Genomic DNA, 27947 nt, shown 5'->3' on the forward strand with positions numbered 1-27947 from the left:
TTTGCAGCTTTTGTTTGAGTCTGGTAGTCTGAGACCTGTGAAATACCATGATATGTCTGTAGATGAAAACTGTGCTTGATGCTAATGCACATCTAAAGAAAGATTAACTTTGTATGTCTTCAACAGGATAACATGCTATTTTGTGACTCATGTGACCGTGGCTTTCACATGGAGTGTTGTGACCCCCCTCTTACCAGGATGCCAAAAGGTGAGGACTTTGTGATGAAAAGGGTAATTTAAGATGGCTTTGGAAGAGATCAGTGGGTAGAAAGTGCTTCTACATATTTGGTCCTCTTTTAGCTACATTTAACTTGTCCTTTACAGCATTGTTTTTCATGCTGTAGAGGAGGGACAGAGCTTCACATCCAGATTTTCCACTGTCTCCTGTTTCCTGTACATTACTATCTCTGAAGAGTTTTGAAAAAAATCTTTAAGGTTTGGGGGAATAGAAGTGATCCTTGCAGATTAAAATGATTGGCTTCCATTTGAATGAATAGCCTTATACAGAAGAAAGAGATGGACTTCTACGTTTTTGAGGTTGTATCCATTTGGACAGTGGAGGATCCTGGAGTACAACAACTTTTCTTTTTCATCAGAAAGCAGGTTATCTGTGAAAGATTCTTCCTTGGTAGTTAGAATAAAATTTTCCTATAAAAGATAGTTGGAAGTTGTGTAGTCGTAAGCAGGATATGGGATAATTAAATGTATTACTCTTTTATGGTTTTCTGATAATGTGCTATGAATTAAAGAGACTTCCTGCATGGTTGTGGGAAGTATATCTGAGGGGGTGGGGTGGAAAATTAACTGGACTTGGATTTAGATTGCTGGAACATACTCATAATTTTTCTTGCATGTGTATGTGATAATTGGGGCTTTTGGTACAGTTCCTACCCTTTCTGTTGGAAGGCCTGGGGCCTGTAATTCTCCTTTTTTGTCCTATATAGATGTCCCTTGCATTCAGTGATGGGGATTTGTGTCTTACAGGTATGTGGATATGTCAAATATGTCGGCCACGGAAGAAAGGAAGAAAACTTTTACACAAGAAGGCAGCACAGATAAAACGACGCTATGCTAACCCAATAGGACGTCCCAAAAACAGGTTAAAGAGTCAAAATACAACGTAAGTCTCTCCATAAGGAGGAGTAAGGTGTGACATTCTATAGGCCAATAGGTATTTCTGAAGTGTCTGGTCTACTCTGTGAGATTTCTTTTACAATGAACAGTCTTTCATTATTATTTAATACAGAATTTCTGAAGAGTGCCGTGAAAGACTAGAAGTAATCTCAGTGCTGCTTTTTGCCTAAATTTTTGACTCTTTGTAATAACTTACTGTTTAGTTTTGAACTATTCCTTGTAGTCATAGATTAAGTTTGCTGTTTGTGTCAAGTCTGTTTTGCTGGATGGCTGCTTCTTCCAGCATAATTGTTTTGCTTTGCATTTCTGGAGAACCCTTTCTAATGTTTAGAGTAACTAAGAAATCAACAATAAAGCATGTGAGGTGGTTGTTTGATGTATAATTTAATCTGACACTGCTACCAGAAAATATTCGCCCCCTTTATGCTTCCCTTCCACATGTCTCTGCGTTTGTGGAGCACTCTGCTGGGCTGGGACAGACTGTGTGGCCTTGTGATGGTGGTTGTGGGGCAGCCAGTCGTCAAGGAATTGGATTTGGGTGGGTGGGAATTCTTTGGATAACTGTTCAGCCAGAGCAATTTCCTTGAATTAAGACGGCTGTGCAGTGCTTGTTGTGATACAGGACTATTGACTGTGCAGGGGACAAAACAATGAAGGAACAGAACTTCTGTTTTGGGCATCAGATCAGCTGGGAAAAAAAAAAAAAGTTGAACCACCACATGATCCTAACCAGTAGCACCAAAGGATGTTCTGGGGAAAAAACCTTACAAAGTTTAATGCTTAGGAAGACATAGAGGGAATGTCTCTCTTAAACATCCTAATTTTTTTTCAGTCTGTGTGATACCTTTGCGTAGAAGAACTCCCAACATAATTCAGAGAGGCAAAAGGAAAGCTAGCTATCTGCTACTGCTGTTTTTTCTCCTTTAATTTTTACTTCATTATTTATTCACAATTTTTTTGCCTTTGTTCTATCATTCAACTTGCAAAATATATCCACAAAATTATGCACAGATGCTTAGTTTGTCTTTTTAGGAAAAAACAGTCTATTTCTATCCTCTGTAGTTGCAGAGATTGTAGCTAAAACGGTTAGCTTCCTGAAACAGCAGTTGGTCTATGGCAATCCCTCTGAGAAGAGTTACTCAGTTATCTCAATAGAGTTTTAAAATTTCCAGCCTGAAAGATGGCAGCTGGTTGGAGATCAACGCTGTTTCCTGCTAGGGTGACCATCAGTGGTATAGGTTCTTTGCTAACGTGTGTGTCCTGCATGCATTAGCTTTCTGTGTAGTTCTTATGACTATTTCCTATCAGTACGAAAACTTTAACAAATGATAAGTGTAAATGTTTAATGACTACATAAATTGCAACCTTCTTTGCAATGTATTCATTCTGGCTACTGATTTTAAAATTTAATGTTGTATTGAATTTGGTGAAAATCTGTTGTTTATACACAGATTAATTGCACATAATGTTCAGTGTGGAGAGAAATAGTGCAGTACTTCTACTGAGACGTTTAAAAACCTGGCTCCTCTGTGGTACACAGGCTCTTGAATACTCCTTTATTATTAAATTCTTCAGTTCATGATTGGCTTCGGTGTGATTGATAAATAGGTAGGGAAGATGGTAGTCCACTTTGCAACCCAAAACAAGCCACCTTACCATGTCTTTTGCCTTCTCATTCTTTAGATCAAAAGGCCCTTTCAGCAAAGTTCGAACTGGCCCTGGTCGGGGTCGGAAGCGTAAGATCGCTCTGTCCAGCCAGTCAGCATCATCAGAAAGAGGATACCTGGAGCAGACAGATGTCTTGGACTTCTGCAGAGATGGCAGCACCACCTTGAAGTTTAACAAGAAAACCAAAGGGCTTATAGATGGCCTTACTAAATTCTTCACTCCGTCCCCTGATGGACGAAAAGCTCGAGGGGAAGTGGTTGACTATTCTCAGCAGTATAGGATCAGGAAAAAGGGTACCAGGAAATCTAGCACTTCAGAATGGCCCACAGGTAAAGATTTTTCACCCTGCCAATGTAAGTATCCTATACACCAAGAAAATGTTCAAAGGCTAGTGTGTTGAAGTGACTAGAATTGTTAAAGACTGGAAACTTTGAGCTGAAAGTTAACACTCAAATGCAGTTATCTTTGGTGCATTGAGGTAGAATACCAGTTGGAAGAAGAAGCGATTCTAGAGACCTTTGCCTCTATATATGATGGCGAGGTGTGATGCGGGATTAAATGATTACTGTGAGGTAAAATGCCCTTTGGTAATGAGGGGCTTGCAGATAGCCCTAGGTAATGTGCTAAATAATGTCACATTTGAAAGAAGTAATGTAGGGAGTGGTTAATGAAAATAAGAATAGCAAGGTAGAAGTATGAAATGGGAAACAGGTAATTAAAACTATCTGACAGAGCCATGAGTTTCCAATCTATGGTACAGGCTTGCATGCAAATGTTTCTTAATTTTCTCAGCCATAGAGGAGCCTGCTTAGTGCAGTTTGGCACCTTCTTGCTGAAGAGCATCCCTTCTTTTGAACACAGTTCTGTCTTCCTTGTTTTCTTCTCTATTTTAAGACCCTTAATCTATGACTGGACTTTGATTTAATCTCTGTATTCAGATCTTTACAGTCTTGTTGAATAGTTTCATAGCTTGAATTGTTCCTAAGCAAGCAGTGTTGTTCCACAATAACAAAAGTTTTACAGCTTTAGAGTAGTTATGTGCATTAGCCTGGCTGGTGCTGAAAGAACAAGAATGTATCTCAATGCTTTGGGGGTGAGGTGAAGTGTCTTGTGGGATTTGTTTGCTTTTTTTGTGGAAGGGGTGTTTCGTGGGTGATGAACGTAAGTGTCCTGATTTTGGTTGCACCAGATACGGCATTTAAATAGTTGTGATCCTTGTTTGTGAGAAACTGGCGTAGCGGTAAGCCATTTATCCAAAACTGTCTCATTGTTACAAATGCCTTTATGATACTATGAATGTCCTAACTGGTGAGTTTTGGACCTGGTTAAATATATGACAATACTTCTTACATGATCACAAATCTAGAACTGGTTGTTCCTTCGTGGTCCCAAATCTAAATAGAAAAATACCATCAAAAAAACTTGGCACAGTGTCTGAATACTGCCAGAAGATAGTTGTTGCTGTACTAAAAAGCAAGTACTCCTTTGTAAATGTAGGTGAAGACAGTTTTCTCTCTCATTTACAGACAATCAGGATGGCTGGGATGGAAAACAGGAAAATGAGGAGCGTTTTTTTGGGAGCCAGGATGTCTTAACTGAAAAAGACATGGAGCTGTTTAGAGATATTCAGGAACAAGCACTGCAGGTAAAGTTAAATTTTCAGTGTCTGGCAGTAAGTACCAAATCTGTAAAAGAGATTTAAACAAACCCAAAACACTAAAAAAAGGTTATGTTAAATTTTGCTGTGTACTAATTTGTATTTAAAGCTACAACGTGAGAGGTAGTGGAGGTATGTGGTATAACAATGCATACTAATTCTTCCTTTTTGTGAATCACATGTTCACTTGAAGTGTGACTGATAGTAGTTTTTAGTGTCAGAAAGCAACATCTGCATCTTCCTAATTCTCTGTGAGTTCACGCAGTATGGACTGTGTAGATAAGAATGTTTTTAATTTATTCAGCTTGGAAGTCTTTCACTTGGAAATACATGAAAACTTTTTTTTTCCCTTTGCATAGAAAGTAGGGGTGACTGGGCCTCCTGATCCACAAGTCCGATGCCCTTCTGTCATTGAATTTGGCAAGTATGAAATCCAGACCTGGTACTCCTCCCCGTATCCACAGGAATACTCGAGGTATGACTGAACATTCTTCTCCTTTGTTCTGCTTCAGTATTTATGGGAAAGCTGTACTCCAGCAGGCGTAAAAATCTTAAGAAGGTTCTATCTGAATGTAGGACAGAAGCAAAGTACACATAATTCAGATACTTTTCATGGTAGTTAATAGATGTCTTAAGGTCTTTTTAGGCTGAGTCAAAAAGTTGATAAGCTCTCTGCAACAATCTGCATATGCTGTGAGCATTCAATCTGCCACAGGAATATATGATTAAATGGATTCCCAAAGAACTGACATATTCCACGCACTGAGGAGGGAGCAGCCTCAGCTAAATGACCTGATACTGGGCTGTTTTTAAGCATGTAAGTGATTAGAGTATCTGACTCTGAGTACATTGGTTCTTCACATGTGGTATCGTAGAATGGTTTGAGTTGGAATGGACCTTTAAAGACCATCTAGTCCAACCCCCCCTGCCATGAGCAGGGACATCTTTCACTGGATCAGGTTGCTCATAACCCTGTCCAGCCAGACCTGGAACACTTCCAGTGACGGGGCATCCACAGTTTCTCTGGGCAACCTGCTCCAGTGTCTCACCGCCCTTATCATAAAAAACCTTCCTTCTGTCCAATCTAAATCTACCCTCTTTCAGTTTAAAACCATTGCTCCATGTCCTGTCACTACATGCCCTAGTACAAAGCCTCTCTCAGTCTTTCTTATAAGACCCCTTTATATATTGAAAGGCTGCAGTGAGGTCTCCCCAGAGCCTTCTCCTCTCTAGGCTGAGCAACCTCAACTGTCTCAGCCTGTCCTCACAGGAGAGGTGCTTTCAGCCCTTGGATCATTTTTGTGGCTGTCCTCTGGACTCACTCTGACAGGGCTGTGTCTTGTACTGAGGACCTCAGAGCTGGACACAGTACTCTATGTGGGGTCTCGCGAGAGTGGAGTAGAGGGGGAGAATCGCCTGCCTCGAAATGCTGTCCACGCTGCTTTGGATGCAGCCCAGGATACAATCGGCTGTCTGGGCTGCAAGTGCACATTGCTGACTCATGCGCAATTTGTCATCCACCACTATCTCCAAGTCCTCCTCCACAGCGCTGCTCTCAATCCCTTCATCCCTCAGTCTGTGTTGATACTGGGGATTGCCTCAACCCAGGTGCAGGACCTTGCACTTTGACTTGTTGAACTTCACAGAGTTCATATGGGCACACTCCTCCAGCCTGTCAGGGTCTCTCTGGATGCCATCCCTTCCCTCCAGTGAATCAACTGCAGCACTCTTCATGATAAAAAATAATAAATCTGTTTAGGGAATAGGATGTTAACTGTGTATTAAGTGATTTGATTAGAAATGGCTGTATACTATCTATGGGAGTTGAAAAAAAACAAATAGAAATTTCATAGGAATTACTTTCATGTATTGTTTTTATGCTGTATGTAGTTCAACACAGCTAAAGAAGAATGTTGAATGTTATGTGGTTTGGCATCTGAAAGATTGTTCTGCTGTGATGCATGTATATTTGTTTTGATGTTCTCTTCCTTACGAACTTTGCAAACTGTCTAACTGCAAACTCCCTGATCTTTAACTTGATTCAGAAAGAGGAATAACATCTAAGGGCCATATCTAGAGAGAAAAAATTAAATAAAACTCTTTATTCTGCCATTTAATAAGAGCATGTGGTCTGTCATGAGGAATTATTCTAGCTCTGCTAAAGTCATTTGAGGTGACTGAAAATAGCATTCCTGCCCAAGCTAGAGTGTGTAAATGGAGTTACATCACCACAGTATCAGGACACTTGCATTCAATTTGTTCATGTCAATGTAGTATGTAGAGTGGTTTTAAAGCAAACAGAGAGATGGTGTTGTGACCCATTGCTTGGGGGTATATACAGCTGTCTGTTACAAGGAGGGAAGGGAGAAGCATCACTTGTGCAAAACTGGGGGTCTTTTGCTACTTTTTCTAGGATTTTAATCTATGCATGTATTTCTTCTGACATAATGCCCTGCATAATTACTTTTACATTAAGTTAAGTACTTCTTGTTTTTAACATGCATTCATTACAGAATAAGTAAGTGCCATGACTTTAAGTATGGTAAGGTGCCTTTGATCTGATTAGCACATACACAAGGTCAGTATATACTGGGTTTGTTTTCATCGAGTTCTCTATCCGCAGGAGTAAGGAATTTTATACAAAAGTCTGTATCTTCAGTCTTTGATCTTTCTTTATCTTTGCTTACAGACTACCCAAGTTGTACCTTTGTGAATTTTGTCTAAAGTATATGAAAAGCAGAACTATTCTCCAACAGCATATGAAAAAATGTGGCTGGTTTCATCCTCCAGCCAATGAAATTTACAGAAAAAATAATATTTCAGTCTTTGAGGTAAGTTAGAAAACGAAGCCACTCACTTTTATCTATAAAACAGGGTCTTTAGCACTCAATCATGTGATAAGTTTTCCATAGCCCTAAAGATCTTCATTCTTGAAGCATTCAGTTGCTAAGAGTGAAGAACTACAAGCGAGCAGTGGAAGCTGACCTTATCCATAAAACATATGAGAAGGCTTGCTTTGTAAAAATGCCTTTTCTTTTTAGGAAAAGGAATTTTAAGTTCTCTCTTAAGCTAATGAATGTAACAGTGACCTGGCCACAGCCTTTATGCTGTGGAAGTTTAAGTCCTTTGAGACACTACCTGAGACACAGAGGTCTTCCTCTCACGTTAGACATTTCAAACATACAGGGATACCCAGATGAAGCATGTCCTTGCATGACAGCAAATGGAGTGATAAAACTTTTCCTCATCTCTGTAAGGTTGATGGCAATGTCAGCACTATCTACTGCCAGAATTTGTGCTTGTTGGCCAAACTCTTCCTGGACCATAAGACTCTCTATTACGACGTGGAGCCATTTCTTTTCTACGTGCTGACGCAGAATGATGTCAAGGGCTGTCACCTCGTTGGCTACTTTTCCAAGGCAAGTATTTGAGTACTTCAGACTTGGGACTGCATTTGCTGTGGTGAGAAATGCTGCTTCAGAGTCTTTCAATTGTTGTAATTTAGGCCCTTGCATTTTCTGTAATACGTTATGTAATACAGATACAGAGACATCTGTTGCAACCAGATTTTCTTTGTTATGTTCGGAGACCACCAACTAATAAAACCAAGCTTCCTCATAATGTCGAATAGCTTATATTCTCTAAGGAGCTTGTACTGCAGCTAGTAGCTAAAAATACCCCCAGCTTTTCAAATGACTTCTTACTCTTGGTGGTGATGGGTAGTACAGTTTGTGAGATGAGCATTGTTACCCAGTAGTTCTACCTTATCTTGCTTTCTGTAAATACATTGGTTTCCGAACAAGTTTGGCAATTTTGCACTTCATTTCAAACCTTTCATTTTTCTGAGGGAACAGGGCCAAGATTTCAGATAGGCCTTTTCTTAAGCTTTTTATCTGTAATTGTTTTACTTATTTTTAAATAGCTTTAATTGAAGCAGAACAGCAGATCTGAGATTGGATTTTAGTATGTTATGGTTATGCCATTTAAAGATTCACTGGAATACTGCAGTCTTTTTCAGTGAATTAAGCAGTCTTCAGATTTATGCTTTGAACTTTACCTGCTATGCAGCTCATGTTCTTTACTGAATTGTATCTAAACAGAAGGTGGTAGTGATGTCAAGGTTTCATTCTTCTTGTTTTTCTGAACTGAAATGGTGGTAATAGAGTTTTAATATTACTCTGTCTTTTAAAGTCTTTCCTTGGCTCATATACATTGTTGTTCCTGAGTAACTTTGACTGTGGCTTTCTATCTCAGTTCTTGCTATAGAAGTAATTAGGGACTTGTACGGAACAACTTCTATTTCTCACTGGTCTGGTCTCTTTTTTTTTTTAATTTGCTGCTTTTTTCCAACAGGAAAAACACTGCCAACAGAAGTACAATGTTTCCTGTATAATGATTCTTCCACAATACCAGCGTAAGGGCTATGGCAGGTTCCTAATTGACTTCAGTAAGGAACTTTTTCTTCACTTTTTTTAGTCTTTGTCTTTTCATATTTTAAAGAAAGGCTTAATTGTGGAAGAGGGTATTTTTCAAATTAAAAAACATCTCGGGACAAAGGATTCTAAAGTTCACAAAATCATCTGAACTTCACAATTTACTCTTATTGTTGGAAGGCTTCAATTCTGAAGACAAATTGATCATTTTTCCCCTAATTCTCATGTTTTCTGTGTAAACAACTTATGGTGGAAACTATGGGCAGGTGTCAGTATAGTGTTTTTAGCAGCTTACCTTGTGCATGCAATTCTTTCTGCAGAATGTCAACCCTAAAACTTGCGTGGTCTGTTGAAACCTTCAGCAGCTTAAGTGAATGAGTGTCTTAAGCAAAAGGTAGTCATAGTTACATTTTAATTTAGCTTTGAGAGCAATAAAACCAGACATACTTAGGCTCTGAATACTCAAACAATTCTCAGATTCATACATGAATCTATCTTGAGAAATCAACAAATGTGGGCTATATTAGAGCAGCAGTGAGAAGACACATTTGTCAGCTGGTTCCTGGGGGGGCGGCCTTTTCATACTGGGGAAGATATAACCTCTCAGTCTTTATTGAACTTGTGCAGTGTATCACAGTCTTAAATTATTTAAGTCTCTGCAGATAGAACTTGGTACTCTCCAGTATGACCCTGAAGTTTGACAGTAGAGAATTTTCAAAAAAATTGGTTGCCGTATTAGTTTTAAATGGCTAAAATATGTTTTCCCTCTGTCATCCTCAAAATTGCTATTGCAATTGGAAGGTGCTCAGCAGACTCTGTGCTTCAGGCTTAGTGTAGTTTCTAGGCAGGCAACTGCTGCCATCTTGTGGCATTGCCCATAGCCAATGTCTGATGGCAATGTAGTTTAAAAATCTCATATTCTGTCATTGGATAACAGGAGTTTAAACAACAACAAAAAATCTCCAGACCACTCAGTGTATCCTTCAAAATTATAATCTATTATCTTGTAGGCAGCATTCAGCTGCTTTCTGGAAAAATGCCTTTGTAGAAGTTGGGGTGGAAACAGAAGCTATACGTGCTAATCTTTTTTGAAAATTTTTTCTTGTATATCTTTAGGCTATTTGCTTTCAAAGCGTGAGGGTCAAGCAGGATCACCAGAGAAGCCCCTGTCGGACCTGGGGCGCCTCTCATACATGGCTTATTGGAAAAGTGTAATATTGGAGTGCCTTTATCATCAACGTGACAAGCAATTAAGCATCAAGAAATTGAGTAAGCTGACTGGAATCTGCCCTCAAGATATCACTTCCACTCTACATCACCTACGAATGCTTGACTTCCGTAGTGATCAGTGAGTATAGGAGTCCTGCTGTATTTCCAAATAGCTTCAGATGTATTTGAATGAAATTCAGCGATGTTTGGAGACAAGCCACATCTAATAAGCTTAATTTTATCTAAGGCTTAAGTGTCCAAATACTGGCTGTGGAGTTTTATGATGCTCATGTGCAATGCAAGAATTGTTCAGTACCAAAGCTGTATCAGATCTCCAGCTGTGTAGCTCTGTAGCTGTGGAACTTCTGAGTAATTTGCAGCTGTTAGAGAAAGCAAACTGGTCTCTTGGCTATGTTCTCTGGGGTCCCTCAGCATAATCAGTCTAACATACAAAACAGAGCAAAGAACAGCAACTTCCCTTCTCTAGAGGGAAATCTGTTCCTTTTTCCAGTCACTGAGCAGACAGTTGTTTCCCCCCTTTTCTCTGTGTCTCAAAGATGCCATTAACTGTGTGGATTAACATGGGATGCTTGAACAGTGGGATAGATCACTGGGAGAAATTAGGTGTGCGGATATAGAATAGAGGTAGTCTGCTTGCCCAGCTGAATGTACAAGTCAGGTGAAATACTGGAAATTAGTCTTGATTCAGACCACAGCAGTTTTGGGAGTGGGGTTGTGTTCTATTGTGTTTTGTGTTAGACTTGGAACTTATTTGGAATACTTGAAGTTATTTGAGAACAGGTTTATGTCCTTGTTTCACAGTATACTTTAATCAGTGATATTACTCCCAGCTCCCTGAATAAAATCCACTCTGATAGTGGGACTGTAACTTTTTTAAGCAGTCCTTTTATTACCATTCAGTGTCTTTCACCTTTTGTTGTCTGTTCCCCAAATGGTATGCCCCTTGTCCATTTAACACGTAATAAAAGTGATACTTTGCAGCTGAATGTTGCCCATGGAAGGATAATGGCTTCACCATTAACAAGAGGAAAGAATTTAACAACATTTTCTCAGTTTTAAGATGCTTTCTCTGGTAGTCTGACAGTACTGCAAATTGTACAGTTTTAATAAGCTTTCTGTCCCCTCTGAAGTTGTTCATGGCAGCACTGACTGAGAGTACACAGATTTTTCTGTAATATCCTATATCTGTTTCACATGACAACATGTACAGTATGTAGTCTGTTGCTGATCAGAGTATTATTACTGTTTAGATTTGTGATCATTCGTCGGGAGAAACTTATCCAGGAACATATGGCAAAGCTTAGAACTAATGTCCGACCTATAGATGTGGATGCAGAATGTCTGCGTTGGACACCTGTTATAGTTTCCAACTCAGTTGTCTCTGAAGATGAAGAAGAAGAGACAGAGGATGGGGAAAATGAAGAGCAACAACAGCAGAAAGAAAAGGATCCAGAGACCAGTGTAAGAGTGAATCTGTTACTTCTGTGTGGCGCATAGTTTATACTCAGTGCTTTTGCAGGCAATGCTAATGAGATTTCAAATGCCAAGCTTGGGCATTTGGCATAATCGTAAAAAGCAATGCAGTCATGATTAGTTTATGTATCTTTATAGTTTCAGGTTAGAAATTAAAAATAGCGAAAACATTGAGGCATAGTCTAGAGAAAGGTTAAAGACTATCTCTGAAAAGAGTAAAAAGGCTCTTTCTGTCCTTAATGGTTTCTCTCATCAAATCATTGAAATGGATTTAGATTTGAAGGACCCAGTATTTCTGTAAGTGACAATAACAAATGGAAATTAATCAGCAAAAACTTCTAATGTTTTTCACTAAAGGTTTTTGCTGTCTACTTTTGCAAAACCACTAATAGCTTCAGAATTACTACCCACAGAGCAGTGGTTTCTGAAATCTAGGCTGCTGTCCTTGAAGGGTTGCACTCTCACATCAGGTGATAAGCAATGACTAGAATACTAAGAGGTGAATTATGTGCTGTTGCTGTATTTACGTTAAACTAATTGTGTGTTTTAATGGAAAAATAGCTTCAAGTTTGTCTCACTTTTTTCTTGAAAGTTACGCAAATACTGTGTTTGAATGTAGCAAGATGATGTTTGCATTCCAGCAGCCACTGCATGGCTGCTTCTGACTGAAGTCACTTGTCCGGGAAGCTAATTGAGGAACATTATCACCTGGGAGGAAAGGAGTAGCAGTTAGCACTAATAGAATCTCATAAAGGTCAATTCTTTTGTTATTCTCAGTTTCTTAAAAGTCCTTCTTGTTAAACTTTTCTGACTTCTTGCTTAAAAGCTTTTGTGGATTCTAATTCAGGCTAGACATGCATGCTTAAATAAGAAGTGTGAAATCTATTTGTTTTTATTTAAATCAGATGGTAAAATCTGTGTCATGGGAGAAGAAAGAGCAAGAGCCTTACTCACCTACAGAGAGTGAAAAAAAACCAGACATTGTTGCTCCAGCCAATTCTGCACGGCCAAACAAGCACATTTTTCCCCTGGATAGTCTTCCTGCAAACAGTCAGCCATCACGAAGAGGTCGATGGAACCGCAAGGGCAAAAAGCTTCGGGAGCCCTTTTGTGAGAAAGAGCCAGTATTGCCCCTTGAGGACAATACAGCAGTTCCCAGTGGGCGATGCAGTGAATGTGAGGAGAAATCAGCAGCCTCACGAGGCCGGTGCAGTGACTGTGAGGAGAAGTCAGCAGCCTTGCAAGGAAGATGTGGTGAATGTGAGGAGAAGTCTCCAGCCCCAAGAGGCCGGTATGCTGAAGATGAGGAAAAATCTGCAGTTTCCCAGGGACAGTATGGCAAAGGTGAAAAATCTGCAATTCCCCGTCGACGGTACAGTGAAGGTATGGAAAGGTGGAGAGGGCAGTTGAAAAAGAACACGGAGCCACTGAAGTGTAGATTCCCAGAGGACTGTGACAGATTACCCCGCCGCTATAGTGATAGTGATAGGGCACTTCTGAGGTGTTTTAGTGAGAGCAGTGAAGAGGAAGACGATGAGCCTGTGAGTCCTCGATCAAGCTCTCCACCTGTTCTCACCAAGCCAACGTTAAAACGAAAGGTGTGTGCCTTATTTCTTGTTGTCTCTGACTATATCATGCAGTCTATTTTGTCAGTATGTTGGTGTTTTCTGAAGGATTGTGCAATTCATGAGGTATGTATTAAGCATACAGATACTGTCTGTTTGGTGTTCCAGAACTCAGTCTTGGAGGGTACTTCCTGCTCCCTTTTTGTAGTGGTGGCTTTTGTTCAATCAGAGGTAGTTTGTTTGGGTTTTGTTTTGTTGGGTTTTTTTTTAATTCTAACTTCTGCATTGTGCTTTTGATTTTTTCCACCTTGGTTATTAAAGTTTTACTCAGTCATGCAAAATAGAAACAGATGTGGTCCTACTTTTAAAAGAAGCTTGCAAAACACAAATGCTGTCTAAACAACTAAAATCACAGCATAAAGTTTTTGGAATCAATTACCATGGAGATGTGAACTCTATCAACGTGACCAAGAAAATCCTCTCTTCATGGGATGCTGCACTAAAAAGTTCTCTTCTATACCATCTTTGTAGCTTATTCTAAACTACTCACATCTATGTTGTAGCGTCTCTGAACTTTCAGCTGTTGTGGATGGGCTGTTAGCTTCAGCTGTTTAAATGGTTTATACTATTACACAAATGTAATCTAGCAATCTTCATGGAAGTCGGTGGTCTTGCAGTGTATTTGACATCTGTCTAACTGAAGGCAGCTGCCTGTCACTATTTCTGGTGAAGTCTGGATTCCAGATTCTGTCTGCTCCTGCTTAGACTGTTGAACTCTGCTGTTCATGTTTTCTATTTATCAGTGGTTTATTTCTACTGCATGTGATAAAATGTCTTCTCCTCTCACCTTCCTCTTTCAGAAACCAATTCTTCATCGGAAGAGGCGAGTCCGCAAGCGCAAGCACCACAACAGCAGTGTTGTCACTGAAACAATCTCGGAGACCACAGAAGTGCTGGATGAACCATTTGAGGACTCAGACTCTGAACGACCAATGCCCCGATTAGAGCCTACATTTGAGATTGAGGAGGAAGAGGAGGATGAGGAGGATGAAGAGGAGGAGAATGAACTTTTGCCCACTGGATACTTTCGGCACTTAGCCCCACCAGACACACTCAGGCATAGACCCTCTTCTAAGAGGAAGTCCAAAGATGAGGAGGAGTCTGATGACACTAATGGTATGTTTGGTGGTATGCTGTTGAAAGTTTGATATAGATACTGTTTCAGTGAGTGTCAGATGATATTAGCTCATGACGGAACAAGCCGATTACCTTGTCTTGTAACTTCTAGCCAAAATGTAAGATTAGGCATAAGTTACCAGTCAAACCAGCCTCAAACAATCCCAAGTCTTACAAAAATGTGGTGCATGCCTTTAACTATCTTATTAGCAATGTCCTGATCACAGGGTGTCCTTTTGATTCAGCTTTCCTAGTGGAATCAGTATCTGTGATTGTGGAAGAACCTGTGCAGCAGAGTCGCTTACAGAAATAAAACAGAAAGGAATTGGAGAGCCCTCAGTTTTTCATAGCAAAGAGAAATAATAAGTTGGCTCTTTTGAGATCCTGTTCTTCATCGCATTGCATGTCCTGCCTCTCAGCTTCTCATATCTCCTTAAAGTTCTCAGTTCATAAAATAAAACTATTTGGTTGGAACTGAACTGGTTACTTAGAGTGTGCTGATAATTCAAAAGAAACATCTGTCATTCAGATGCTCCCTTAGTAATCTTCATTATGGCTGTTATACGTTCTAGTCAACATAGTGTAAGGCAGTCAGCCAAATGAAAACAAAGAACTGTGTGAAAGAGAACTATGTTGCCATTATCCCACAATAAAAAATCGTTGCTGGAATGAACTCAGTAATTTATGGCTTTCAACTAGCCTGTGGTTAGCTGAGGAGAGTTCTTCTGTAAAAGTATGTAAATACTGAAAGCATCAATATGACTACAGCCATGTATACTATCCATTTAGCATCAGTTACCCTTAAATGCTTATAGCAGCATATAACTATGTAAATTTAGTGCCAATACATGTTGATGCGGCATTAAGTTTGCTTAGTGGGAATATATGCACAGTCAGCTTATACCATTGGTTTTTTAATTCTTTTGTGATCAGATTACTCCTGAAATACATTTTTATGGTACTCCAGCACCATTAGTAGGACTACAGAGTTGGGAGAACATCTGTTAGATAAGTGGTTTCAGTCGTCTTCATTTGCGCTCTCCTGCATGTTTTCTGGTGGAGATGCAGATCCCTTTAAAGATTCACACACATATTGCTTTATAAAATACATCAGTTATTTTTAACAGTCTTTTGTACACTACAAATACTCCATAGAGTGCCCAGGGATCAAAAATGGTATTTAGAAAGCTACTGTTTTAACTCACACCCGTTACATACTACAATGATAAGTTTCTTGCTCACTCTATAAATACTTTACTTTCTTACTCTCTACTTGTAATTTAGTGCTTTCTGTTCCCTTGTGTCACTCGTGTTGCTTTCTTTTTTTTCTGAACTCCTGCAAATTTGTCAGAACCTCTGAAGTAATAAAGTAGTAGCACACTGTTTTAGGGTATTGCTGCTCCTGACATCAAATGGTATCTGTTGGCTGCTTATACCTTTAATGAAGGTGTCTTTGCCTATACATAGTAAAACTGTAACAATCTTAAAAAAAATACAATGTACTTCCAATTACCTGAACATGTTAACCCACAGAGATAATTAGTCATCATAAACAGCTGGCCTTTTTTGATAAAAAATTAAGCTGGGTGGAACAGGGCAGCACTGCCTTATGACAATTCAGTAATATAGTATTGTAGTCATTAATACTTGGTTCATATATAGACTATTGTAATCATAACTATGAGTTAGGAATGTTTATAGGAAGCTTAGATTTTTTGAAAGTTTTCCCATCACTACAGAAACCTGCTTGTAATTTTTTTTTTTTTAAACTTTCTGACTAACGATGGTTTGGGTTAGATTTTTCCCTGAGAACTTAATCTCTAGCTGAGGCAATGTACTGAAAGTGTTTTATGATTTCTCTGAAATGTAACATTGCAGTCTCTTTAAATTTCGTGTCTGATGAGAATTTGAATTGGTTCTGATTGCTGTCAGGGCTCTAGTGAAAATAGATAGTGTGGTGTGGTGATTTGAGGCCAGTATTTAATAAGGGTTAGGTGTTCTGGAAGACAGAGTGTTCTGTGGTGTGGAAAACAAATAAAGTTTGTCTCTCTGTATTCTACCAGTTCTGTGCAACTTGATTAGTGTGGTGTGGAGGAAGATGGAGCTCTGTAATAGGCTGGGCTGTATTAATTTGCTTTTCCTATTTCTACCTCTAAGTTTTACTGTGAATGTGAATACTGTAAGGATCCTCAGTTCGAGCTTGCGTGCACAGTAACGTTTAAGTGCAACTGAATGAGCACATACATATGTTTCTCAGTATCCTAAAAAACTATGCATGTGAAATCTTGAGTGGTCATCAAATCCATATTCTTTTGCAAAGACTGTGTCAAGTCTACATGGTAAAAAATCGTAGAATCACAGTCCCTTGAGGTTGGAAAGGCCTTCTGGAGGTCATCTTGTCCAGCCCCACTGCTTAAGCAAGGCCACCAAGAGCCAGTTGCTCAGGACCATGTCCAGATGGCTTTTGCATATCTCCAAGGAGGGAGACTCCACGCCCTCTCTGGGCAGCCTGTTCCAGTGCTCAGTTACAGTAAAGAAGTGTTTCCTGATGCTCAGGTGGAACCTCCTGTGTTTCAGTTTGTGCCTGTTGCTTCTGGTCCTGGCAGTGGGCACCACTGAAAAGAGCCTGGCTCCATCTTCTTTACATCCACCCTTAAGATACTTGTACGCATTGGTAAGATCCACCCCTGATTCTTCTCTTCTTTAGTCCCAGCTCTCTCAGCTTTTCCTCATCGGAGAGATGCTCCAGTCTCCTCTTAGGCATCTTAGTGGCCCTTTGCTGGGCTCTCTCCCATAGCTTCATGTCTGTCTTTTGCTGAGGGAGCCCAGACTGGACACCTCTAATATTACATTATTACAAGGGGAGCTTCTCATCATAAGATAACTTACTTTTTTTATGTATTCTTAAAAATACTAAATCCATGACAGTACAGATAAAAGCAAAGGGTCTTTACCTAAGAGGTAGTAAACCTAATCCTCTGTAGTAGATAGGAAATGTGAAAGAAGGGGAACAGAAATAGCAATTTTTAAAAATTTTTTTATTTGTAGAGAGGTGGATTTTTTTTTTTTTTTTGGAAGGGCTTAAGCGTTAATGCTTTAACAAATACTGTGAAAGTAGTGTTTCCTTCTTTCTGCGCAATGATATGCTGACTGTGGTAGACCCTTTCTTTCCTTTATTCACGTTCCAAATATTTGTTTCATGGATCACTTCAAAGAGTTGTTGAATTTTGAATTCAGTATTTGTTTTAAATTCATCTTTTAATACTCAGATTTTTTTTTTTCAGAATGCTTCTTACTGGAGATATTTAGAGCAATGCTTGTCTGAGCAAAGGGCAAGAGTAATTCAGCTGACCTGTGATTAGGTTTTAAGAAGCGTGTTTGAACTACTAGGAGCACATTATTTAGTTTTACCTTCATTGCATAACTGTAGACTTAAAACAGCTCTTCTTGGGAAATTCATAGCGTGGTAACAATAAAATTTTTTTTTTAAGATGGTATAAAGGGCAGAAATGTGAATAAATGTAGTTTGAATATTGGGGGAAATTGATCTTATATCCATATAGTGGAATGACCAACCCAGTTACAGGCCCATCAGTGTGATATTCATCCTAATTTAAATGGTAGAATGGCTGGCTTATTACTCAGTAGAAAGTCCAGGGAGCGTTATTTGCTCAATACTAATAAACACTGGTATGTGAAAAATGTATTTGTTAGACAATGATATATTTTTACAAGACCTACAGCTTGGTTAACAAGGGTAATTGATGTTATCTACTCAGCATTTTGAGAGGTATTTGACTTAATCAAAACCAAATGCTTAAGCTGAAATGTTACAGAATCAAGCTAATACATATTAAATAAATGAAGCCGCAAACGAGTAATTAAGCAGCTTTGTTGTTAGTGGGGTGCAAGACAGTTGGACTAGTTGATTGTTGTAGGACCCTTCCAACAGAACTATTCTATTCTAAGGGAGATTGATCTGGGTCCTGCGTCTGTCCGTACTGCTATTTTGTGGATAGATTAAAAAATAATGTAGCAGCTGACAGAAAAAGAGGGCCTTTGGTAAACGAAGTAAAGGGCAATTCACTAACAAAGTCTATGAGAGAGTTATTTGAAGGTCATGTCCAGTAATTAGCATGGTTTTTGAACTCAAAGCCAAAGAGATTCAGATAATCCTTAAATACATGAACAGGGGAATATCAAGAGGAGTAGACACATTCTGTCATCTCTTTATTTAGCTTTGGTGAAACTACTACAACCATCTTTACTCAGTTATTCACACTTGCTGTCTCATGAAGTTTTGCAAGCGCTGATAAACTGGATTAGTTCAAACAACAGTTGTGGGCTGATTAAGACACTAGAACGAATGTTCCATAATGATAGATTTAAAGAAGGGGGTGACTTGATAAATTTAAAAATTGCTTACGTGAGAACTGTTATTTGGTAAGAGAGATTTTCTGCCTAGCAGACAAAAGGAAAATTAATACAAAGGCAGATTAAGTAAATTCAGTGTCTGAAGACAGAAATTCAGATGGTAAAGTGTGAATATCGAGTGTCAATGATTAACTGTTGCAGTAGTTTACCAACAGTTGTGTAAAATGTCACTGACTATGCTAATAGACAAGTTCAAAACAAAATTAATTCAGGGAATGCCTTACAGTATTCAGTAAGTTCTCAGTGAATGATCACATTCCTTTCTGGCTGTATAAGCTCTGAACCTATACCTGTTTGGAAAGTCACTGAAATGCAAAACTTGCTTCATCAAATAAAAGTCAGATGAGAGAGAAATTCAGCTTCCTTTTAATGATTTCTCAGACTTTCTTTAAAAAAAAAATCTAGCCAAATTCAATCGTGTGTATTTATGTTGGCATTTAAAAGCATAAGCCATGAAAAAAGTGGAAATATTTCCTTTCTTCAGCAGATGCACAAAATACAGATCTAAATGGAAACATGCTTTTATTGCAACTTCATGTGTTCCCCTATACTGGAACATTTTAATTTGTGAACATACTGTATAAATAAAATTTGCAAAGGGTGGTGAGTCTTTTCAGGACTTTATAGCCTAGTGTTTAAATTGAATTTTATGTATTAAAGGCTCAGAGCTTTGACCATGCAAAATCTTGAAAGCATTGGTGTTCTTTGAAAATGTAATGTGCAATGTGATTGCTAATGAACAGACCTTGATCCTTCTTGTTACCCTTCACAATAAATCTCTAAGCTAGTATTGCTACATAAAGCTGATAAACATGATGGGAATGCTTGGGAAAGCTTCCGTGAATGCTGAGGTCAAACAAAAATGTTTGAACAGTATCTTTCAATTTGTATTTTCAGGTAACCCTACTTTGAAACCATTATCTATGCTGAGAAAATGTGAAGCAAAGGATTCTTCACTTGAGCCAGATACTTCTACACCCATGAAAAAGAAGAAGGGATGGCCAAAAGGGAAAAGCCGAAAACCAGTCCACTGGAAGAAGAGACCTGGTCGAAAACCAGGTTTTAAACTGAACCGGGAAAAGGTGCCACCATCAGTTCAGGATGAAGGAGTTGATGCAGTGGTGGCTAATTCAAAACCAGGGCGTAAGCCAAAAATTTCAGATAAAGAAGAAATTGTTGAGCAGAAAGAAGAGCTGTCTCTCATTGAGGAAAGGAGAGAGGAAGATGTGAATATGGAAGCAGATGAGGTAGGAGAGGGAGAAGAGGAAGATACAGCCAGCAGTGAAGTAAGAGCAGTTTCTCCTGTGGACAGCAACAGCAGTCCAGTGCCAGAAGTAAAAGAGCCTGAGATAGAAGAGGAGGTAGAGGAGAAGCCACGGCTTTTAGAAGAGCAAAGGCAATCAGAAGAAGAACAGCAAGAACTAGATGAACCTGAGCATGACCATGAGGAAGAAGAGGAAGTTGCAGTAGTGACAAATCAAAATGAAGATCACGATGCTGATGACGAAGATGATGGTCATCTGGAGTCTGTGAAGAAAAAAGAGTTGGAGGAACAGCCTGTTAAAGAAGGGGTGAAGGAGGAGCCTCAGGTGCAAGAATGTTTTTTAGAAACAAGCATACCGAGCAGTAGAGAAGATGCAAAAGAAAAAGATGAAGCAGAGGCAGATTCTGAGGAAGAGCAAGCTTCCAATGAGACATCGGTGGGCTCAGAGCACGTCCCTGGGTCTGAAGATGATCATGAAGAAGAGCAAAGTAATAAAGAAGGATTAATTGAATTAAAGGAAGAGGAAGAGATTCCTCATAGTGAACTAGATCTTGAAACTGTTCAAGCAGTCCAGTCCTTGACACAGGAGGAAAGCAATGAGCATGATGTGGCTTACCAGGACTGTGAAGAAACTCTTGCAGCTTGTCAGACTTTGCAAAGTTACACCCAGACTGAGGAGGATCCTCAGATATCAATGGTTGAAGATTGCCAGGCCTCAGAACACAACAGTCCAATATCCTCTGTTCAGTCCCACCCCAGCCAGTCTGTACGTTCTGTCAGCAGCCCAACTGTGCCTGCTTTGGAGAGCAGTTACACCCAGATAAGTCCTGAACAAGGATCTCTGTCCGCACCCTCTATGCAGAACATGGAGACCAGCCCCATGATGGATGTGCCTTCAGTATCGGACCACTCTCAGCAGGTGGTGGATAGTGGCTTCAGTGACCTTGGCAGCATTGAGAGCACTACAGAGAATTATGAAAACCCCAGCAGCTACGACTCCACTATGGGAGGCAGCATTTGTGGAAATAACTCTTCCCAGAGCAGCTGTTCATACGGAGGACTGTCCTCTTCTAGCAGCCTCACTCAGAACAGTTGTGTTGTCACTCAGCAAATGGCAAACATTGGCAGCAGTTGCAGCATGATGCAGCAAAACACTGTCCAGCCTGCAGCAAACTGCAATATCAAGTCACCTCAGAGCTGTGTAGTAGAAAGGCCTCCAAGTAACCAGCAACCAACAACGCAGCCACAACAGCAACAGCCTCAGTCACAGCAGCCACAGCCCCCACCTCCACCCCAGCAGCAACCTCCACTGTCTCAGTGTAGCATGAACAACAGCTTCACCCCAGCACCTATGATCATGGAAATACCTGAATCAGGAAGCACTGGTAACATAAGTATCTATGAGAGGATTCCAGGGGATTTTGGTGCTGGGAGCTATTCACAACCATCAGCCACGTTCAGTTTAGCCAAGTTGCAGCAGCTGACAAACACCATAATGGACCCTCATGCCATGCCTTATAGCCATTCTCCTGCTGTGACTTCCTATGCAACCAGCGTTTCTCTGTCCAACACAGGACTGGCTCAGCTAGCTCCCTCTCATCCGTTAGCAGGCACGCCACAAGCACAAGCCACTATGACACCCCCACCAAACCTGGCGTCCACCACCATGAACCTCGCGTCGCCTCTGCTTCAGTGTAACATGTCAGCTACCAATATTGGTATCCCACACACGCAGAGGTTGCAGGGGCAAATGCCAGTCAAGGGGCACATTTCCATTCGCTCTAAATCCGCACCACTGCCCTCTGCAACTGCACACCAGCAGCAGCTCTATGGCCGCAGCCCACCCGCAGTTGCCATGCAGGCTGGTCCTCGCACGTTAGCTGTTCAGCGGGGTATGAACATGGGAGTCAACCTAATGCCAACCACCCCTTACAATGTTAACTCCATGAATATGAACACCCTGAATGCCATGAACAGCTACAGAATGACACAGCCGATGATGAACAGCAGTTACCATAGTAACCCTGCCTACATGAACCAGACAGCACAGTATCCTATGCAGATGCAGATGGGAATGATGGGGAGCCAGGCCTATACCCAGCAGCCTATGCAGCCAAATCCTCATGGAAACATGATGTACACTGGCCCCTCCCATCACAGCTATATGAATGCTGCTGGGGTGCCCAAGCAGTCTCTCAATGGACCATACATGAGAAGATGAGCAAGATGAACTTGCATCCTAAAAACTGAAATATATATAAATAAAGGAACCTTTTATACTGACGAACCAGAGAAAATGGACCTTTTTCCAGTTAAAATATTGCTGTAGATTTAGAGGGATTTTCTTTGGTTTATTTTATTTTTTAGGAAGCCTGGTCTTTATTTTTTGGATTTTTTTTTGTCTTGCATTTTTGTTTTCTTCACAATCCTGAAACATTTTACAGCTAAAATCATTTACAGATGTTTTTTAGAGGGGAAAACATGCACAAAATCTTTTCATAATTTAAAAAGAGCCTTACTTTGCTGACAATGTGGACAGAATATGTGTAACAGTGAAATCATCTTTCTAAATTTTTTTTTTCAAATGTATGTCCTTCTCCCTTCCCTGTGCCCCTCTGTATGCAGTTTCTAGTGCTGCAGTAATGTAAAATGTTTGACATCTCAAAGAATAACAACCCTTCCCTCTAAACCCCACCTAGCATTTCCTACTTCTAGCAGGAGGCACTTATTGGGAAACTTGGAAGGGGACACAGAGGACAAATGAAGCTCTTTATTTCTGCAAGTCAGGAAAAATTTTTAATCTTTAATTTTCCCTGACTCCCTCGCCCTCAGTAAAATTTGGAGTTACGTGTAAACAATAAAGTATTCACATTGGTGTTTTTGTAGATGAGTTAATTGAAATTGTATGTTTCATGCTGAAAATATAATGTAACTTTAAAATGATCCCATTCACCACCCAGACATGCATGTGCACCACGTGTGCATGCATGCACACATGTTCTGTCACTCTGAACTACTGGAAGCATCTCAAGAGAGAACTGTTTGCATCCCTTGTGCAGTCCTGAGGAGGATAGGGTGGTTAATGGTCTGTTAGGACAAGAAAATGGTTGCAGGCTCTTCTGGTGAATTGCAAGTCAGCCACAACTCTTGACATCCCACACTCTGCTTTAGTATGTACTTCGAAATGCTGAGGGTCTTGGTTCTGAGCCTTTGAGTCAGGCTGAGCTCAAAAGCAGCTGTTTCCAGTGGTCTGCCTCTTAATCTTGTTACTTAGGTAATCTTGGAAGATAGAGTGTACATTTTAAGTGACTTGACGAGAACCCTGTGGTGTCCTTGTCACTCTCTTACCATTCCTGTTATGGGGTAGGAAGTTGCTGAATGTGCCGCTCTCTGGGAGAGTCAGTGATGTTTTCCCTGATTCTCCCACTATGTTTGAGACCCATCTTATAGGAATAGCCACACTTTTGATCTAGTGTGGGAAAAGAAGGGAATCGGCCTGTTTTACAGGAGTGAAACAGTCCAAACACTGTAGTAGGATGCAGGCGGCAGGATTTTGCTGTTTATTACTGCATAATCCAATTTACATTCTTTTTGGCTACACTGCAGGCATGTCACCCAATACAAAAAGGGACACCCTTTAATGTAAAGTTCTTTTTTTATTGTATATGAAGTAGAAATACAGACACATTAATAAGACTAATTTGTTTTTAAACCAAAAGAGTCTAAAAGAAAGTTGGGGTTTCTTCAGATGCACTAAAATAGACTTTCCTCCAGTAACTGCTAACCATGAAAGGCAGAATTCAAAGGACTTCCACTTTTTATTTGTTTAGTTTTGAGCATGTACAAGGCTGTGTAGGACCCCATTTCTCTGTATATACTATTCCAGTTCCAAATAACCCATGTAGAAAGCGCACTGTGCTGCCCTCTCCTTCCTAGATCTTCAGCTGTGTCACTGCTTCCTGATTGCTAGGGGTGGGGTGGGTAGGGGGGTGGGTAGGGGTCCGAGACAGGAGGAGAAGCTGTTGAAATGAGGGCCGTGAATTTAGTTTGTTTGCTGTTACGTTTGGTTTGGTTTTGTATGGTTTTTTTATCAATTGGGCAGCTCCCTTTTCCACAAGCCTTTGTGACTGTAGAACTATTGTAGAAAAAAAATGTTCTTTTCTATATATAAAAAGAAATTATCCAACGCAGTAATATTGGTACCGACCATTTTTTCACTTCTGTTTAAAAAAAAAAAATGTATTTTTAGCAAGATAACTTGGGTAATCTTCTAAAAGAAATTAAAAAAAAAATCTCACTGTTAGTGACTTTGATGCCTTTTAAAAATAAGAGCTTTTTCATTTCATTCCATCTTTAAAATTTTTTATCTTTGTTGTAGAATATTAAAAACTATTTTAAGAAAGATAAAAATTCTCTTTAAAGAGATCTCTAGAGTGTGTGAATAGGAGCTCCAGATGCCTCTAAAAGCCGCATGTACAAATGAAGCTGAGTCTATTCCTGTCTGTTTATATTTGCTTTTCCTGTTTTGTAACCTCTTTGTACTTTGTTCATGGTGACTTGTAAGCTAAGGGGAAGGGGTGCCTAGATGCCTTTGTAATTCTCCATGTCATACGCTCCTGGCTGGATGGTCTCCCTTCCTCTCCTTGTATGTAATATCACTTTTTTTTCCCCTTTCTAGCAAGTACTTTCAAAAGAACTCTGTACATTTTAACATAAAAAATAAATTATGTTGAGCCATTTTGGATGTTAGTTGTGCATGTGGATTTTTTTTCTTCCATTTGAGCAGTGAACTCTTGTCACTGATCCTTGGTCCTGAGAATGCAATTCCCGCTTGGCCTTTTGATGGGGGAGAGGTGGTACTTGGAATTTACTTGCAAGATCTCTGTCCATATTAGTTTTTATCTACAGCTTCTGATCACAGAAAGATTGAAAATAAGAAGAAAAACCAGAAACTTGAAAGCCTCTCCAGAAATCATTACCTTCAAATTCCTCTCTGAAAGGGCTGCCCGAAGCTTAAGCTTTTCGTCAGCTTCTGTTTGTGCAATCGCTTGGGTGTCTTGACTTGTGCGCTTAAAAAGCTGCGATGTGCGTTTGAAGCTTTTTCGCTCCCTTTCACTTGCGCTCTCCTCTTTACAGTTAGCATTTTGCGTAGAACTGGACATTTTACCCAGCAGAGTTTGCCCTGCAGCTTCAAGGCAGAACGGGCCCAGGGGCGAGCTCTCGGGTGCGGCCCCGCGCCGTCTCTCCGGCGCAGCTCTCCTCTACCAGCTCACGCCTTTCACAACACTAGATGGAAGCAAACTGCAGCGAGTGCCTGCTCCTTGCCCAGGCTTCCCCGCGGGGACCGTGTGGCAACCAGCCCCGGCCCGGCCCGGCGAGGGCGCGGGGAAGAGCGGGGAGGGGCCCGGAGGCGGAATTTTCCACAGATGTGCTCTCTCAAGTCTTCAAGCAAGCAAACTCTGTGTGTCGTGGTAGACTAAAACTAAGTTTGACGCACTTTTTGTATCTCCAGTCCTCACCGAGAGGGAATGTAAGTTTATGTAAGGTGAGGGTGATGCTGCATCTTCCTTTAAGCTTTTTCCTTGGACTCGTTATTCTGTTGAGGCACCTGAATTTTCAGATCAAACACGTCAAGATACAGGTAGATGTCACTCATACAGGGGTGCTCCTGGGTGATTTGTGCATTTATTCTAGTTTTTAGGTTGTTCAGGCATGAAGGAGAGAGAGGCAGGGTGACCTGTGATTAAGGTTTTCACTAAATCACTTGTGAAGTACAGTGTACAGGTAAGAGTCATCAGGATCTTAGTAGACACATGTATTACTTCCCCAATGCTGGAGTTAAGACTGCATTAACCATTTGGTGCTAGAAAGCTGTGTTCAATCACTCATAGTTTACTTTTCTTTTTTTAAAGTTGCTTATTAAAGAAAGCTTTGGCACTGTCCAGTAGCAAAGTTATGAGGTGGTGGCTGCCGCCCCGGTGTGCCCTGTTTTTTACATACTTAATTGTGGTTTGGGGTCTTTTGGGTTTTGCTTGTTGTTTTCTGTATACACTGAATTTAGCAGATTTGATTTGACCGTTAAAATGTGCTCGGCTTGAATTGTTATCTGACAACGATACAGTTAGAGTCGACTTTTATTTGTTACCAATTTTCAGAAACGTCTGTCATTTTTTAGGATACAATATGGGTTTTAAAAGTGAAATACCAATTGACAACAGTTGCATGTCCTCCAGCAATTCAAAATGGCTTTGACTTCCAGAATTAATGTCCTGAGTGATTAGACTAAAGTATAATTCTGCTGCTTTAGATAACTAGAATTTGGTCATGGCAAATCACTTCCGTGAAATAACGGCATGTAGTTACGTTCCAGTAAAATGCTTGTATCATAAACTGACAGTAGGGCAATTCAAAGTCTTCATCTGATGCCCTGGCACCAAATTATGGTTACACATGCTGATATCAAATACTTTTCAAATAATTAAGGTCTTTGCAATGCTGAATTGCAAGCTGACAAGCCCAGGGTGAGTAGGGCCAATGCTAACAATAATTAAAATTAAACTTCTTCTGTATTTCTCAGTTTTTAAGGTAGTTGAAACTATTTTAAGAAGAAAAAGAAAATGTCTAGATAAGAACATAACAATTTATAACAACTTTCTAGCTTTTTGGGCCAAGGAACCTAGGTAAGTGTTTATGGCAATCTATAAACAAGATCATGGAAATGTGATTCCAGTTAATGAGCTGATAAACAGTAACTGCTGCTTAAGAAATGTTTATAAAAAGTATTATTTGATCAAATAGGCTGCACTGTTAATAGTTTCCGCTTGTTTGAAAAAACCCCACCTGTTTGTGTGAGGTAACATGATGATAACCACATTTAGGAGCCATGAACAAGGTGACCTCTTTTTTAGAATCTTGTTATACAAACTATCAAATTCTACTGTTAGAGAATGACTAAATAGGGGTGGGTTTTTTGTTGGGGCTTTTTCTGAGAGAGAGTTGCCAAGGTAGAATAGAGTTGAAATCAGACTATCTTGAAGTGCAAGAACCTTTAGTACCTTATAGCATGGTGTGAACAGCTGCTGCTGCAGGGTCAGCATTGCCACAGCCAGATATCATACTGTGATATATCATACTGTGATATCATACTGACATGGTGAGAGTTGTTCCATTCAGCACTGTTAAGTTTGCTCTAAATTAGTTGATATGTGGACCAAAACGTTACCAACTCTCTATATGCAGGGAAGAGTTTGAATGCAACCCAGAGCAACATAGAAACTACTGCCTGGGAGACTAGTGGTGTGATTTTTGAAAGAGGCTAACTGAAAGGAGAATGATCTTAAAGGGGTCTGACAATTCTGAAAGTTCATCAGTGAGATAATTAAGAAAATGCTAAGAAGAATAGAACCATCTTCATTAGGTTCCCAACTCAGGGAGAGAACTTCTTGCTGAGATCCTATCTCTGCAGTAATAGAGGAATGCAGATAGTCTGCCTCAGTTTAAGTTTACAGCAGCTAAGGTGGGACCTGCAGTATCTTTTATCTTCGCAGCTTGTCAACCAGAATAATTTACCTAAAAATAGCTGCCTGAAGTTGAGCTTTGAATGTAAAATCCCTTTGCCCCTAACACAGAATCTCAGCAACTCACCAAATGTTGATCTTCGCCTAGAGCAAGGCAGGACTCCAGCTACGTGTTTAATCTCTTGAAACAGCTGCAGCCCCTTGCAGAGACAAGAATTTGTTTCTGTGCTTGCTTTCTTATAGGAAGTTCTATTCTGGAGGGCAGCTCTGTATGTGGAATTGGCACATTATGACCTTGTTCATTTTGTGTGATTACTTTCCTAAGGGTTCCCCTGTCAGTATCTATTTGTTCTCCCTTGCCAAATACTTTACCTTGTAAACTCTTTGGAACAGGGA

General features: G+C 40.0%; 1 protein-coding gene across 3 annotated transcripts in view; it reads left to right on the forward strand.

Moving 5' to 3' along the window:
• The window catches only part of KAT6A (lysine acetyltransferase 6A), a 48766-nt gene extending 23988 nt beyond the window's left edge, over positions 1-24778 (forward strand). For 2 of the 3 annotated variants that reach the window (XM_074852386.1, XM_074852389.1), the window contains 13 exons: positions 127-208; positions 985-1120; positions 2818-3155; positions 4329-4447; positions 4819-4934; positions 7149-7290; positions 7717-7878; positions 8813-8906; positions 10009-10240; positions 11373-11583; positions 12501-13193; positions 14021-14336; positions 19668-24778. In XM_074852386.1, the coding sequence (XP_074708487.1) occupies positions 127-208; positions 985-1120; positions 2818-3155; positions 4329-4447; positions 4819-4934; positions 7149-7290; positions 7717-7878; positions 8813-8906; positions 10009-10240; positions 11373-11583; positions 12501-13193; positions 14021-14336; positions 19668-22255 (5229 nt within the window). In that variant the 3' untranslated portion in view covers positions 22256-24778. The remainder of the gene's footprint in view (positions 1-126; positions 209-984; positions 1121-2817; positions 3156-4328; positions 4448-4818; positions 4935-7148; positions 7291-7716; positions 7879-8812; positions 8907-10008; positions 10241-11372; positions 11584-12500; positions 13194-14020; positions 14337-19667) is intronic. The other variant, XM_074852388.1, reaches the window with a different exon arrangement.
• Positions 24779-27947: the final 3169 nt, after the last annotated feature.

This window comes from Strix uralensis, chromosome 28 (assembly GCF_047716275.1).
Source record: "Strix uralensis isolate ZFMK-TIS-50842 chromosome 28, bStrUra1, whole genome shotgun sequence".
Lineage (NCBI taxonomy): Eukaryota > Metazoa > Chordata > Aves > Strigiformes > Strigidae > Strix > Strix uralensis.